Below are 16,042 nucleotides of genomic sequence, written 5' to 3'. Positions count from 1 at the left end.
AATAGTTTGCATTGTATTAAAATTTTAATATTACTGCCTACATTATAAATACAATTAGGCTACTTAGAAAATTGGATAGAGATAATCTCTCTTACAAACATGTCATAACTTGATACATAATTGAAACAGTGATTCTTAGACCAGGAAAGCCAAACAATACTTTAAAATTACAGTAACATTTAATTCAAAATTTTGAGAGAACTAACAGAGAAAAACCCTTAGAAAACTGTTAACTATTGAATCATGACTCATCAAAGTATAATTCTTGAACAGTTAAAGAGTCTGAAGACAATTTTTCTAAAACTAAGCAACCCTTGAAACTGGTATAATTCTAAGCAGGTAAGTGTAAGTAAGTTGTGTTCCCTACATACCATTTCACAATAATTCCACCTTCAACTTTATTTGCTTCTACTGAGATATAAAAACAGGATTCAGATACACCAATTATATTAGAAGCTAAAAAAAACAGAAGTCCTTTATTCTAAGGGTATTTACCGATTCCCTAAATCTGAATAAACATAAAGCATTAATGATTTCTATCTTACAATCATACTTTTAAAATCTCATTAAAATCTTTTATTTCCAAAGCTGATTACATTATGGGGTAAAATAGTTTTCTAAAGAGAACATTCTATTGATTAAAAAATAGCAAATGGAGTGTCTTTAAAAGGTAAGCTGAATAGCTTAATACTTTTCTTATACAAAAACTTTTCAAGCATACTCCTATAATAAAACTCATTTTAGTTAGCAAAAGTAAATAAAGATCCCTTATATTAATCCTTTAAAACAATTATAAAAACTGGAGAAACGCAAAGATTTATGCCTAAAATAGTTGCACTGCAAAGTTTTATAAAAAGTATTTAAAAAGTAGTCTAAAAACTTAAATTCATGTACAGTCATTGAGTTTGAAAACAACCATTCAAACGTTTTAGTTGATCCTGGAAAGCAATGAAGATCAGGGCAGGCTCCCTTAAGCAACAAATCTAGTTTCAAAATGTGCTGCAACTAACCATTGTTTCCAAAAGATCACAGATCTTTTCTAGTTGCTAGCCAAAGACTGGTGAATGGGAGGTTGGAAACAGCGGACATGTTCCACCGGTGTGCTTTCTCCATCACCAGATTTCAAATACTTGTCCAGTGTGGCAATAACTTCATCATTCAGGATCTGGAACTTGCGAATTCTCTCAACCATTTTTTTTAAAGGCTACAAAACCAAAATTATAATCAGAAAAAGGCAATGACACCAAATGAAATACAAAGTGAAAAATAAATCTCGGTCAAACCTACCACATTCTTGATTACTTCATCTTTGCCATCATGCTTCTGTACTTTCAGTAAGTGATAACAGAAATCAAGCACATCAAATCGACGCTGCTGTCCTAAGAGCACAATAATCATACAGCCAGCCCAATGCAGCCCATCTCCAAAACACTGTCTGCAAAGTAAAAGTGTAGAGAAAGCACTACATGATATTCAGTAGGGTAAATCAAGATACTGGATTTATTCCCAATCCCAAGTCTTGTCACTAACTTGCCCAGAATAACATTGACTGAATGTTTTGCAGAGTTTTACAATATGTTTTTATTATATGGCACTGCTATTAAGTAGGCAGTCAAAGACTAAACTTCAGAAATGGGTAGGGCAGAGTCCATTTAGGATGGGATTTCAGATTTAGGGGTGAAATGGATGCCTTAAAACATTTGTCCCTATAACCTAATTAAAAATGTGAAGAAAGAGCCAAATATTGGATTTTATTTTGTGTTGTCTTTTTTGGATTCTGTCTACTTCGTGGTGGCTTTTTGGGGATCAAAAAAATGTAGCCATTTCTGCATCTCTGCCTAATATTACTGTATGCTATCTTTGCCTCTAAAGAAAGAATTACAGGACAACAGAACCCCCCCAAAATTAAAAACAAAACTGATTTGAAATCTCCAAAGTTTAGATGCTGAAAAACAAAGAATCACTGTAATCATAATCAATGTGTATCATTAGATTATCATTTTTGCATTTATCAAACTACATTTAAAATAGTATTTTAACATGTTAGTCTAAAAGACGGGTGTCAAACTCGATTGCGTCATGTGACGTATCATGATGTATCGTGACGTTTTTGCCTTTGCTGAGCCCAGGTGGGCATGGCCTGCGCATGACATCCAGCCCGCGGGCCGCCAATTTGACACCCCTGGTCTAACATTAAAATTAAAATTATTAAAGGCTTAATACTGATCATCCAAATGCATTTGAGTAACGCAGCTGTATTAACATTAATATATGGTTTACTGATATTTGCAAAGGAATTAAGAATTTACTGATACAGTAAATTCTTAATTCCTTTGTTGTATCATAGCCACATCTAACTTCTGAAATAAAAATAAAGCACTAATAGCAAAGCCTTTGCCAGCATTTGAATACATACTCCACAGTAAATTCATGGGTTCCCACTGGAATACAGTATACAAACTGCATTGCACTCCACAGGCGGTGAAATTCTACACACTCATCTACGTGCATCACACCATTGCTAGGGAGAGGGCCACGCCATATGGGATCATCCAGGAACATTCGAATCCTTGTTAAGATGACTTCAAACATAGAAAGTCCACAGCAGAGACGCTCCTTGGTTAGCAAATCTCCTTCTCTTGCAATGGCAATTTGCTATAATTGCAACCAACAATACAGTTTCAGTCTATAAGAACTTATTAACATGAAAATGAGCTACTGAGTTTCAAATAGGATGGAAAATGATACTTTGTCATCCTAGTTTAAATTGTTTTTATGACTGAAATTTAGATGAAAGTCATACAAAATGTATAATAAAAATGAACTAAAACTTGAAAGAAAAATAAAATATATATAGTATTAACATATAACTCACTCTTTTACTAAATTAAATCTACATGATAAAGAAATACAGGTAATACCCGAGTTACAAGCATTCACTTAATGTTCGTTTGAAGTTATGTGACCAGCGCCCCCTAGTATTTACGAGAAAATCCCAAAATTACAAATATTGCAGCACCACGGCAGTCGTTCGCCTTTATGAGCAACCGCAGAGGCTCTGCAACATTCATGCTATTCCTCCCCTCCCCACAACTGCTTCCCCCTCCCTTCCTGCCGCACCAACTCACTTATCTTGCAAAATCTGTCTCCTCTCTGCTGCAGTTTCTTTCCCTTTGAGGGAGAGGAGAGTCAGCTTGGAAATATTTTTCGTGCCGAGAATGGAACCAAATGTTTATCCATCAGTTGCAACAGGAATTGATCAAGCGGCTTGTTGCCTAGCCCAGAAGTGGGCAATTAATTTTCCCAATGAGACATAGAAGAAACTGGGACTGATGCAGACGGTCATTCTCCTTTCTCCCCATCACCAATACCCTGCCCACCACCCAGCTCTGTGCCAATACTGCCTCTCCCCCTGCTGATGCCCTGCCCCCCACTGATACTCCCTCCACTGACACTGATGCAGGCTGGACAGGGACAGCCCAGACCAAATATGGCTGGCAAGCTGTAAAATGCCCAGGTCTGCCTGAGCCTGATGTGGGTTGAGAGTGACTGGCCCAAAGTTACCCAGTTGGCTTTCAAGCATAAGGCAGGACTAGAACTCATGACCTACTGGTTTTGAGCATGGTGCCTTAACCACTAGACTAAATTTGCTCTCAACATTCCAAATACATCTGTGTATCTCAAAGAAAGCAGCACAAAATATTGACAAAATATTCCTTAAGCTATCTTAAGCAAGTCTTTTTTCTCATGAATGGAATTGATAAATAAGAATGTTATTTTCTTTTGGAACATATGAAAATTGAATATGCTCATTCTAGGGTTTTTCTCCCAATAAGAGGAAAATAATGTTTTGTTAAAACCTTAAATATATGTAAGTAAAAAAATGGAAAATTATCTTTGATTCTCACTAATTCATATAGGCATATTTGTGCAGTTTCTTGATATAGTATGAAAACAATTTGCACTGCCTTTTGTTTCAGTTTCCCAGTTTACTTTGTAGCCCTGCTCTGCCAAATAGTTTCTCCATCCAAATATTAATTGTGACCAACCCTATTTAGTGTTCTAAATCACATAATCTGGCTAGCTGGTGTTGTATGGCACATAGCTCTCTAAAAACTGAATCATGAATCCACTGGGATAAAATCTCATTCTTTAGAAATTACATTATTAATTCAACCAACATAGGATGTCAAAAAGTTATATCCTACATAGTGGTAAGCAGGTAGATGTATCATTATTTGCACAAAATGGCAGTTCTGTAAAAAGCGTAAAGACTACCTGAGGTGTTCCCAGTCTTTCAATCAATGGAACAAGGTGGAGTGGGGCATATTTTGATTCTAGTCTCTTCATTTTAGCATCAAGTCTTTCCCCTTCTAGAAACAGATAAAGAGAGAATAATGTGACTTATTTTTCATTTATTCATTGTAGTGTTTGTTCTTTTATCCTGACTTTCTGCATTCAATGTCTTAAGAAGGTTAATAAGAGTAAGACTCACTTACCTTGCAAAAATCCTCTCTGCCACGGTTTCTTTCCCTTTGAGGGAGAGGAGAGTCGGCTTGGAAATGTTTTTTGCATCGAGAATGAAAGTTTCTGGAGTTTGTGATCTCACGCGAAACTTTCATTCTCTATGTGAATGTCTCCTGCTCCTGCCCCCAATTCCTTTCTGCCTGACAGCAAGCCTGAAGCCTACAACTGAGGAAGAAGGCCAGGCCCCTCGCACCCACGTCCAGCCCACCAGAGCTCACCACACTGGGGGAAGAAAGTGATCCCGTTGTCCCCAGAGCCTCAGAGCCCTCCTCCAAGCGGCCCGGAATGGAGGCCAGGGGAGGCTTCTGCATGCCTCCGGAGGTTGGATCTAGCCCTTGGAGGACTGCTCCAAGCTACTGCTGCCTGGAACAAGCTTCCAAGGGCCTGATCCAAACCTCGGAGGCGTTTTCCTAGCCATTTGCGCCAGGACTGGAGGTTGGGAGGGGCTTCTGCATGCCTCTGGAACATGCAGAAGCCCCCCCCCCAACCTCCATTCCTGGTGCAAACAGCTAGGAAAATACCTCCGAGGCTTGGATCAGGCCCCTGGAAGCTTCCACACCTCGCTGCGGCCCGATCCAGGCTCCGGAAGCGCTTTCCAGGCCACTGCCGCCCACATCTAAGGCAGGGGAACGCTTCCACACACACCCACGGCCCGATCTGGGGTCCGGAGGCCTTTTCCAGGCTGCTGCTGCCGTCCTGATTTGAGGCCAATCACACTAAATTACTCCAGTCATTTAATCTGCTTAATCTATTCTCTTCACAATAGATATGCATCACTTATAACAAAAGAATTACTTAATTCTAATACAGATGTGTGCTGTGCTTCATTAGCTACTTGTCTTGACAGCATAATTCAACATGAGTATTCTGGTTGGAAAGCCATAGGAAAAAGCATACCCTTGACATGAATTCTTGGCAAAATATTCTGGAATGGTGCTGCATGCAATAGATCACACACTTCCTCCAATGACTGCAACAAAGAGAATAACATTATAACATTAGAGAGCTGTGATTGAGAATCTCTGACATACTGTATGCTCTTTTGGCTTCATTGTACTGAAGTCTGTTGTTGACACTGCTTTTCCATACCTACCAGGCTTTGCTCAATAAGGAGACAGAAGAGAATAGCATTTCCCACTTCTCTCAGATTTTGGAAACACACTGTTTTCAGTTCAGCATACTCAACAATATCCTTGAGTTGATGATGAAAGAATTCCAGAATTCCTGAAGAATGTGATAATAGGGGGAAGAGAGAGAGAGAGAGAATAAAAAGTCACATAAATCAACACAGAAAATTAGAATTTTTCCTCTATATTCATTACAGATAGTCCTCGACTTAAAATGATTCATTTAGTGACCATTCAAAGTTACAATGGCACTGAAAAAAAATCTTATGACTGTTTTTCACACAACCACTGCAGCATCCCCATGGTCACATGATCAAAATTTGGATGCTTGTCAACTGACTCATAGTTATGATGGTTGCAGTGTCCCAGGGTTATGTGATCACTTTTTGCTATCTTCTGACAAGCAAATCAACAGGGAAGCCAGATTAATTTAACAAGTGTAGTGATTCACTTAACAACTATGGCAAGAAAGATCATAAAATTGGGCAAAACCCACTTTACAACAGTCTTGCTTAGCAACGTACATTTTGGGCTCAGTTATGATCATAAGTCAAGGACTACCTGTATCTAGATAAGGAAGCCATAGTTGTGATATTATATCCCATATAACATTATATGCCTAAATTCTATTAAGACAATCTCTTTTCACTTAGAATACTCTGGGATACCAGAATTTATCCCTTCTTGAATTGTTTTTTTCCCCTCATACATATAGGTAAAATATTATGGCTGGCTGGGGAATTCTTAAAATTGCCTTCTCTAAGTCTTGGGATTATTGTAGTATCAATAATCAACAAACGTCAATTATGGAACCCCTGATGCCTACAAAATATATTGGAGGAAACCTGAAAATATATTGCCCTAATCTATCACAAACTGAAAACTAAAATATAGCAATATTAGTATTTTTAAACACTACCTAAATTTTATTAAATAACCCAATAAAAAGAAGAAACAAATATTCATTATTAACATAATTAAAATTGAACTTACCTGGGGAGCCATACTCATGTCTAGGCAACCTACAGATTTTGGGCATTACTTCCATTAAGGTCTTTACATACTGAAGAATTGTGCCTTGTAACTGAGAAAGCAAATATAAATAATATTGCTAAATAAGCATAAATTGAACTGGGATTCACAAAACACAAACAATGTTTTAATTGTACTATCATCTTGAGCAGGGTTCATTTGTGTAAAAATGTGAACATTACCATGTGAACACTGCTTCAAAGTGTACACATTTATCATAAGACATACAAGTGCAATAGTTGTACAAGATTGCATTTCATCTATATATAGGTAAATTTGTGTATTTAAAAAAGAATAACAATTGAGTGAAAACATGAATTGTATTCTTTACTGCTAATAGAAGATGTAAATTTAGGCAAATTAGCCAGATATGACTAAACATACTTTGATGATATCCACTGGAAAAACAATGGGACAAGCTGAATTCCAAAAATGAAATGGTGGAAAGATCAAATATTTTTAATTAATAAATTGAAACTTCCTATGATTTTCTTTCATCAATATTATAGTAAGAAATTTCATATTTCAAAGGGAAACACAGTCCTAGAATAATGTTTATGCTTAATTAGGAATGATTTTTACACAACATTATAATTCCTATTTTCATACCATCTCAGTCACTTATATTCACTGGTATTCCCAGAGATACTCCTTCAATGACTGGAGCAATATGAGTTGTGATCCAAAACACGTGAAGAACATAAAATGCAAAACCTGAGTGATTACATGAACTTGAATAAAGGATACCTTTTTCTATTCTACTGAAATTAAAATCATCCACATACCAGACTCTTGACAACTTTCAGTAATTCTTCCATCACCACAGCAATTCCTTGATATCCTAATAATCTGCAGATCACTTTGAAATGAGGAGGGCCTACAAAGTTCCTATAGTTGCTATAAATGCTAGAGTATGCCAGATTCAAAGCCTAGAGAGGAGAACAACACAAGCCATTAAAATCAAATTAGAAGATATTTCTCCTTTCATTACAAGATATATGAAAAAATCCTTTCAGGGAATCAAGTTACACTTAATTTAAAAAAGTAAAATGATGTTTGAGATATATGATACTTTCAGTTAAAGTAAAGGAAGAAACAGAATGAATGTTGTAATTAATTAAATGCAATTAGTCCTGCAAATAATCTGGATCTATGCCATTCACGGTTTAAAGGTGGTAACTAGATCCTGAATTGTACTCAGAAAAAAACTGGAAGCCAATGCAACTTACACCAAAAGCAGTATGATATGGGCAAACTCCAGAGTACTCTGAACTATGTGTCCCACACTATTCTGGACCCATTGTAACTTTCATGTGGTCTTCAAGAGCAACCCCAAGTAGAACATATTGCAGTAATCCACTACCTTTCTGTTTGTTTGTTTTTTTAAAAAAAATCTTGCAAGTATTACCCTGAATTGGCAGGACCCACATTTAAAAACAAATTGTTATATGGTCCCCTTTTTCTACAGGTAGATTCAAAATATAGAAAGAAATAACAAATAGCTCTGAAATTACTAAGAGTTGTATAGTTGAGAGGAAATAAAATCTGGGTCTCCCCAGTCTTAATCTAACACTCTGTCCATTACATCATTCTGACAAAAACCTGGCACATGATTTCTACCGCTTTGTATTACAAGATTCTAGGGATAAAACAAGATAGAATATGAATTTGCCATTTAATGAATCTAAGACACTGTAATGTATAGGAAAATCTTTTACAGGTTAATATCAGCCTAACGTTACAAAGACAGTTTTGCCAGAAGAATATAACAAGATATAGATAATTAATAGCAGTATGAAACAAACTTAAGGACAATAAAGCCCAAATGCTGTTTGTAATGTGCCATTTCCTCCCCCCCCCCAGTGCAATGGTTCAGTAGTGATGTCACTAAAGAATTGAGAATTAACATATACATGTGAAGCAAGTCTAGTTGAAATAAGATATTCATCTTGAAGCTTCAAAATAATCAGTACTTGCATTTAATATTTCCTATAATGCAACTGGGAAATGCATATTCACAGCATTAGATCGATGGTGTAACTGGAAAGATAACATTCAATAATTTCTCTGTATTAGATATTATAATCATGTGTCCCTTCATCTGATGTATTAAATACATCTGATGTATTAAATATAGTTCCATGTACGTTTTGGCCAATATTGAAAAATTATGGAGAAAATTCTGTGAAAAATACCTTCATATATTTGTATATCTGCTTTACTTTCTTGAATACTCAAATTAAATAGGCTATTTAATTTACCCTATATAGTAAAGGATTCTGATTTTGTTGCATTTTAATTTGGAGCAAAGCAAAAAAAAAACTGTATTAAAGACAAAGAAATTATAAACTGCAGAGAATTTTAAGAAGTCAAATTCCATAAATTATGCACCTTGTATTATACCAAACCTTCATTCTGCTGTTTTGTTACTAAAGCATTAAGTAAGTCCCACTTACTTGTAAATTATAAACAAATGTAATATATCTGCAATATCATTCAACAATCAGTACTTTTAATTCAGTCAAGGATCAGTACATAATAAACTCAATACTATAAAACAGGCTGCACACAGACATAATATAAAGAACAAACTGTAAAATTAACTGGGCAAATCAATCAGTCAGCTCCAAATTCTGCATATGATATAGCAGAATTTAGCAACTTTTAGAGTAACAGTGTCATGAATATCCAAGTATAAAAATTGTAAAGTTGGTCAGAATAACCAAGATACTTGCTTAAATGTGAGGGTTCTCAATTCTGAGAATGTGCCAACATAAAATAGGTGAATAAAATGTGTTTAGCAGTTTGGATAGTCTCTTTGCTAACCTTAGACCAAATGAGATACCTTCTAAGAGGGCAACCTCTATTATGATCTCATTTTCTAGAACCAAGGATGAACTTTGCTTTGGAACATAGCATTCTCAAGCTCCTTTCTTTATCTATATGTAGAAACATCTATATGTTAGGACAAAAGTGGATCGTTTTATCTGCCAATGGAGTGGTTTGACAATTAACTATGAATGGTTGCTAAACAAATGGTTGATAACTACCTGGTACATTTGTCTTTCAGAAACAAACAATTACATTGCACAATTTATATAGTGCAACTATTCTTAAAGTGGACCCACTGAAAAAAGTACAGACTGTAAAATTAAATATAATACATAGCACTACAGAATGAAAATTTTCAAACGCCTGCTTCATGAAAAACAAATAAGGAAAAATATTAACCTTCGATCCATGTAGATATTGAGGCTGTGCATTGGGCTGCTTATCTCTCTGGAATTCCTGAGAAAATGGTAGTACTGTTCGAACAAACCTATGTAAATCAAAAAAGGCAATTGTCAGGCTCCAAGAACCAAGAAAGACATGTGATTCTTCCAAGTAGATTTCTTTATTTTTCCTCACTAATAGACAGAATCTTGCCAAACTAAAACATGCTACCACCATCATAGAGATATACTCTGTGAACTATTAGGGAAGGGCTGTCTTCATTCTTTTTCTTTCACATAAACTATCTGAACTGATTCAGGATCCAATCTGGGTTGGTCATCGGGACAAGAGGTTTTGTCTTCCGAGCTGTCAGACTCATGCTGGAGCTGTTGATTGGGTTGTGTTGAGGCTGGCTTTTAAATAGTTAATTGTTGTTTGCCTGTGTTGCCCAGGTCTCGCCTTCTAAGTACTTGATAGGCTGGTGGTAAATCAGCACTCCTGTTGATTGACGAGGGGCCTGTTTCCCAGGCTTCAATCACTTCCCTGGCTGTTTTTATGCCTGCTCATCCAACAATCTTAATAACTGCAAAATTAAATGTGTGTCCTTATTCATTGCAATGTGAGGCTACCAATGACTTTGGGTCTCTGCCAGGGAAGTAATTGAAGCTTGAGAAACAGGCCCCTTGTCAATCAACAGGAGCGTTGATTTACCACCAGCCTATCAAGTACTTAGAAGGCGAGGCCTGGGCAACAAGATCAGAAGAGAAAGCCTCTGGTCCGAGTGACCGACCCAGATTGGATCCTGCAATATGTATATTTGCCTTCCTTCATATCTGAAGTGAGTTGTCTCTTTATCATCTGGAATGCCCCCCCCTTCCTGTTGGCAATCCAGACTACGCTCTATCACATCAACATAATTTATAATTGTGTAAGTCCCACCTTAGTCATGAAAGCCATTTGTTAGATTTATATCTTGCCTTTATTTTAAATTGGGAGCTCAAGATGTCACTCTTAATACCCTTCTATTTTTCCAGACAATAATTTAGTCAGTTATGTTGAATTGAGAGAGAAGCAGAGACTAGCCCTGTGAGTTTTTGTGGCTGGAAATGGACTGACATGTGGATCTCCTTGTGGCAGTCCAACCCCTTAAACACTCTACCAGACCTTGTGCCAGTCCAACACTTTCACCACTACACTACACCACACCAAATCCTATTCCTTTTTAAAAAACATCAGTTCTGTATTATTAATATGTGAGTTATGAGAAATATGACGCGGGATTAACGTATCATGCAATAGAAAAGCATCACTATAAAAAATTAAACACTAAGGTAAGTGGAAGGTACGTGACTTCACACACTAACTAGAAAAAAAATATTTGCTTATAGCTGGGATGCTTTTCAGGATAAAAATATTTGATGTTGATATATTTATAATACTGTTAATTTTTGGTTTTGTTTTGTTTTCTGAGACTATCCAGTGTATACATCATACATCAAAATCTCACTCATATATTCATCAAAGTTGTATTAGTATGCTTTATAGATGGCTAAATCAGAATTTAGATTCTAAAGTCCTCTTTTCTGACATATTTGCTTAGTAAAATTCAAGAGCTGGATCCTTAAGTTCTCTTTAGTTTTGTGAAATTGAAGTAGTTCTTAAGAAGCTAAATATTCAGCCTCTTTTGTCACATTCAGACCCTCACTGCTTCAGACAGTGAGTTAGGATATTGACAACTTGTCCTGTACAGTCTGAAGTAATTACATACACATGAATATCACCAACATAAAACTGGAGTGGTACATGCCAAAACTGAATACAATCCAACCAGGTCCTTCCATTTGTGCAAGACCTTATTCTACTGAACACAAAAATGAAAATGTAACCCTTACATGTGTAAAATATTATCACTGCACGTTACATGCATGTACTGGCAGAATTGCTGCCCTTTATTTCATTTTTACCCTTAATTCTTTGAATCTACCCAATTGTTCTAAAGCCTTTCTTTTACATAGTTTGTTCTAGTTAAATGAGATCAAAAGCTCCATTCATATTTGCTCCTTTTGCATTCATGAATAGTGAGGCTATTGTATAAAACCTGTAGGCTAGAATTGAATACCATGCTCCACATAGCACAAACAATTTTAGCAGCACAAGTACATATATAAAAATGCACACAAGAAAACATCTAGAAATATTATAACTACTGGGAAAGAAGCTGCAAAAAACTAGGAAGCTGTTGGTATTTTATAGATCATTCTTCAATATTTATGCCCCAAGCCAACTGCTGAACCTCTTTCTTGAAAAGGATTATTTCAAATATTAAAAAAATAGAAATCTCTGTCCACAGAAAGCTCTGATAACAAAAATCATGTGCTTAAAATCTCAGAGTTAAGTTGGCTATTGCTTAACAATAACATTGACATGTAGCTATTAGAGCAAACTTTATTATTACCAGGGTCATGACATTAAATACAGTACTTAAAAACAAATATTTAAAAACTGCACCTGTTGGTGGACCCATTGTAGCAGTAATTAGGAAGGAAATCATAATTCAGTTCCCAAAACACATGAAGAGTGATTCTTCCATAGGGAGCAGATACATTATGATTGGCTTCTCTGAACATAGCATCAAAGCTGTCCAAAGTCATATATCTGCTCAGGAGCTTGTGTGTCATCTTGTTTATTTCTACTAATCCATCCAACTCCTGATAATTTTTCACAGATAAATAAAAGTCATAAGGAGAGAAAGAAATAAAAAAATCAGAATCTTCTCAATAAGTAAAATATTAGATCTTTTTTAGTGACCAAGCACAATAGAAAAATGTTTATTTATGTTGGAATTATTTCTTGTCTACTTATTTTAAACACATATAATGGACAAAGAGCCGGAGTCTCAAATCATCTTTGTGATAACAGTTTTAAATATATGATAGATTGGTTTCCTATCTAAAGGAAGCTTCTAAATACTGAATAGCCTATAGGATGACATTTCAATGCTTTTCCATCAGCTATACTGGAAGATATTGGAAAATACTTTTCATGAATTATTTAGGTCCTTGAAGTGATGGTCAGATTGAAACTATTGTTCATGTTCTTCTCCACTGCACATATTACAAAGTTTGCAGCACATATATGCACTCTTTACAGCTAGTCATCAACTTACAACAGTTCATTTAGTGACTATTCAAAGTTACAACGGCACTGAAAAAAGTGACTTATGACCATTTTTCACACTTATGACCGTTGCAGCATCCCCATGGTCACGTGGTCAAAATTCAGATGCTTGGCAATTAACTCATATTTATGATGGATGCAGTGTCCCTGGGTTATGTGATCACCTTTTGTGATTATCTGACAAGCAAAGTCAATGGGGAAGCTAGATTAATTTAACAACCTTGTTACTAACAACTGCAGTGATTCACTTAACTGTGGCAAGAAAGGTCACAGTACATTTATATTTTAGCCTATCTCTCTAAGGTTACAAAATAATTTTTTTCCACAGTCTACTTTTTCTAATGTCAAACTCATAAATCACAAGCTCATTTTTTTTCTGCAAAAAGTTCATGAAGCTATTTCCAGTCACTTCATCACAAACAGATAGTATTTCCAACAGTATTACACAGGGAGAATACATGAAATCTCTGTATTTTATTTATACAGATTAATGGGAAAAACGTCTTAGACTTCATGTTTTAAAAAGAAGATACACATTTCAAAGAACCCTAAAATTAGCAGGCCAGTAACTGCAATCCTTACATTAGACCAGTGTTTCTCAACCTTGACAATTTTAAGGCATGTGGACTTCAACTCCCAGAATTCCACAGCCAGCATTGCTGGCTGTGGAATTCTGGGAGTTGAAGTCCACATGCCTTAAAATTGTCAAGGTTGAGAAACACTGCATTAGACATCTGAAAGAAATTGCTACAACTGGAGGTAGTCACCAACTACTGTTTAGAGATGAAGGGCAATTTACAGTGCAGCCTTATCTCTGCTTGACGCTGATGTTGAACGTATCTGGAAATGAGCCCCTTTCTACATTTCAACCACATCCTCCACTTTGCCGAGAGATGACCTTTTTGACTAACCTGTCCTCTGTATTAATGAGGCAGATTCCTAATTAATAATTAGGTAATACCTAATTATATATTACCTACCACCCTCATGCTGGCCCTTGACCATAATAAAGGTGTGACTGATTGATATATATAATTATACGTGTGTGGCATTTACAACTTTCAATGTTTCTGGCCTACCGTGATATTCCACTTATGGAAAAATGATGTCGGCTCTGGGTGCAAGGGAAAGAGTAAATAGCTCTTCCAGTCCAAAGGATTGCCACCGAACCATACTACTTTATTATGATTATTATTTATTACTATGGTACTATTTTACCACAATAAAGAAATGTATAATTTCACTGTTAGCAATTTTTAAAAAGGCAAAGAGGCAATGATGAAACACTGGGTAATTGTATAACTTTTAGCCTTTGCCATTCCCACTGGCAAAATGGTCAAGTGGCTGTTTCTTGGTTTGAGGCAGCTTTCATGCCTCTCATGTAATGGTTCATTTAAAATGGACACTCAGCTCACCAGCCCAGGATGAAATGGACATCTAAGGCACAGAACAGTGATTGGAGGATGTGTTTACCCATCATAGCATATCCCATCCAACTGCAACAGAAACATTTAAGGAAGATGGTATTATGCACAGCAAGTGGACCACAATGCCCTGCTTATGCCTGTCAAAGGGCAGAACAATAGTGATGACATACAGGAGATGGAGATCACCTTTCTGGCAATCTAGAGGTAGGCTGAGGAAAATGTTACTATTCTTACCCTCACAAAACAGTAAGAGAATCTTATGAAGTACAGACCAGTTCGTTGAAGAATGATGACAGAAGAATATCCAAAAAGAATAACAGTTCAGAGATCAGGACATGTGACCCTAGCTGGTCACTCTTCCTTTTTTTCTTGCTGTCATTTTACTGGTTATCAGTCAGATTCATGGACAGGGAAGGTTTTTTTATTCCTTCTGAGCCAAATATTTCTGATCAAGGAAAATCCAGAAATCAGATGGTACAGGACAGAAATAAATTACAGGTAGTCCTCGACTTAGGACCATAATTGAGCCCAGTTAACATTTCTGTTGCTAAACAAAACAGTATTTAAATGGGTTTTGCCCCATTTTATGACCTTTCTTGCCCCAGTTGTTAAGTGAATCACTACAGTTGTTAAATTAGTAACACGGTTGTTTAGTGAATCTGGCTTCCCCACTGATTTTGCCTTTCAGAGCAAAAGGTGATCACATGTCCCTGGGACACTGCAACCATCATAAATACATGCCAGTTGCCAAAAACGATTAAATTGAGATCATGTGACCATAGGGATGCTGCAACAGTCATGTGAAAAATGGTCATATGTCACTTATTCAGTGTCATTGTAACCTTGGTCACTAAATGAATTATTGTAAGTCAAGGAGTACCTGTATTTCTTTGCACAGCTCACATTGCTCTCCTGCATTAACTTTGTTATTAATAACAACTGGCTGAAGGAACCTTGTCAAATTTGACATTTTCTGTTAATTCCAGACCCAGTGGGAAAGTAAATCCTAATGCGTTTCAGTACTTACTACAATGGAAGTCAAATCTTCACTTTCAAAACGCCCAATTGCCAGTTCCATTGATTTGTACATAGCTGCTGAAATTCTCTGAGTGATCAAACGATTCAGATCAATTGACCGACCAAGAAGCTGAAGGAAACAGATAAAAAAATTAAATGAAGTTTTTTTTTTCCCCAACAAAATTTTTTATTAGTTTTATTTAACATGGTGGCAAGGCCATCAATTAATCAAAACAAAATCATATTTATACAATTCAAATTATTTCAATATAATTAACTAAGTTATACATATAACTAATCTATTATTATTTTAATATATCCTTCTTCCCCTTAAGTCAATACTAGTAACTCTATTTCTATACTCCCTCCCACCCCCATCCCCACCTAACCCCCCCGGACTTCCCAGAACTGATTACAGGATTAAACATTCATCTTCCCAAGTCTATATAAAACTACCCATTGTAAACTAATCTAATATAAACATACTTTAACTCATAAAAAGATAATCAAATATAAGCTAAT

The 16,042-nt window shown here is 36.1% G+C and overlaps 1 protein-coding gene across 2 annotated transcripts in view; it reads right to left on the bottom strand.

The window, feature by feature from the left end:
- Positions 1 to 384: 384 nt before the first annotated feature.
- The window catches only part of CYFIP1 (cytoplasmic FMR1 interacting protein 1), a 76,337-nt gene continuing 60,679 nt past the window's right edge, over positions 385 to 16,042 (bottom strand). For both annotated transcript variants that reach the window (XM_015812286.1, XM_015812285.1), the window contains exons 21-31: positions 15,531 to 15,650; positions 12,408 to 12,607; positions 9,918 to 10,005; positions 7,472 to 7,615; positions 6,648 to 6,738; positions 5,621 to 5,751; positions 5,425 to 5,497; positions 4,279 to 4,373; positions 2,417 to 2,655; positions 1,288 to 1,435; positions 385 to 1,204 (exon numbers count right to left, since the gene is read on the bottom strand). In XM_015812286.1, coding sequence (XP_015667772.1) covers positions 1,040 to 1,204; positions 1,288 to 1,435; positions 2,417 to 2,655; positions 4,279 to 4,373; positions 5,425 to 5,497; positions 5,621 to 5,751; positions 6,648 to 6,738; positions 7,472 to 7,615; positions 9,918 to 10,005; positions 12,408 to 12,607; positions 15,531 to 15,650 — 1,494 coding nt within the window. In that variant the 3' untranslated portion in view covers positions 385 to 1,039. The remainder of the gene's footprint in view (positions 1,205 to 1,287; positions 1,436 to 2,416; positions 2,656 to 4,278; positions 4,374 to 5,424; positions 5,498 to 5,620; positions 5,752 to 6,647; positions 6,739 to 7,471; positions 7,616 to 9,917; positions 10,006 to 12,407; positions 12,608 to 15,530; positions 15,651 to 16,042) is intronic.

Source organism: Protobothrops mucrosquamatus, unplaced genomic scaffold (assembly GCF_001527695.2).
Source record: "Protobothrops mucrosquamatus isolate PMUCROS unplaced genomic scaffold, P.Mucros_1.0 scaffold77, whole genome shotgun sequence".
Taxonomy (NCBI): domain Eukaryota; kingdom Metazoa; phylum Chordata; class Lepidosauria; order Squamata; family Viperidae; genus Protobothrops; species Protobothrops mucrosquamatus.
Note: the sequence above shows the minus strand (reverse complement) of the source record. Positions and strands in the feature narration are given on the sequence as shown.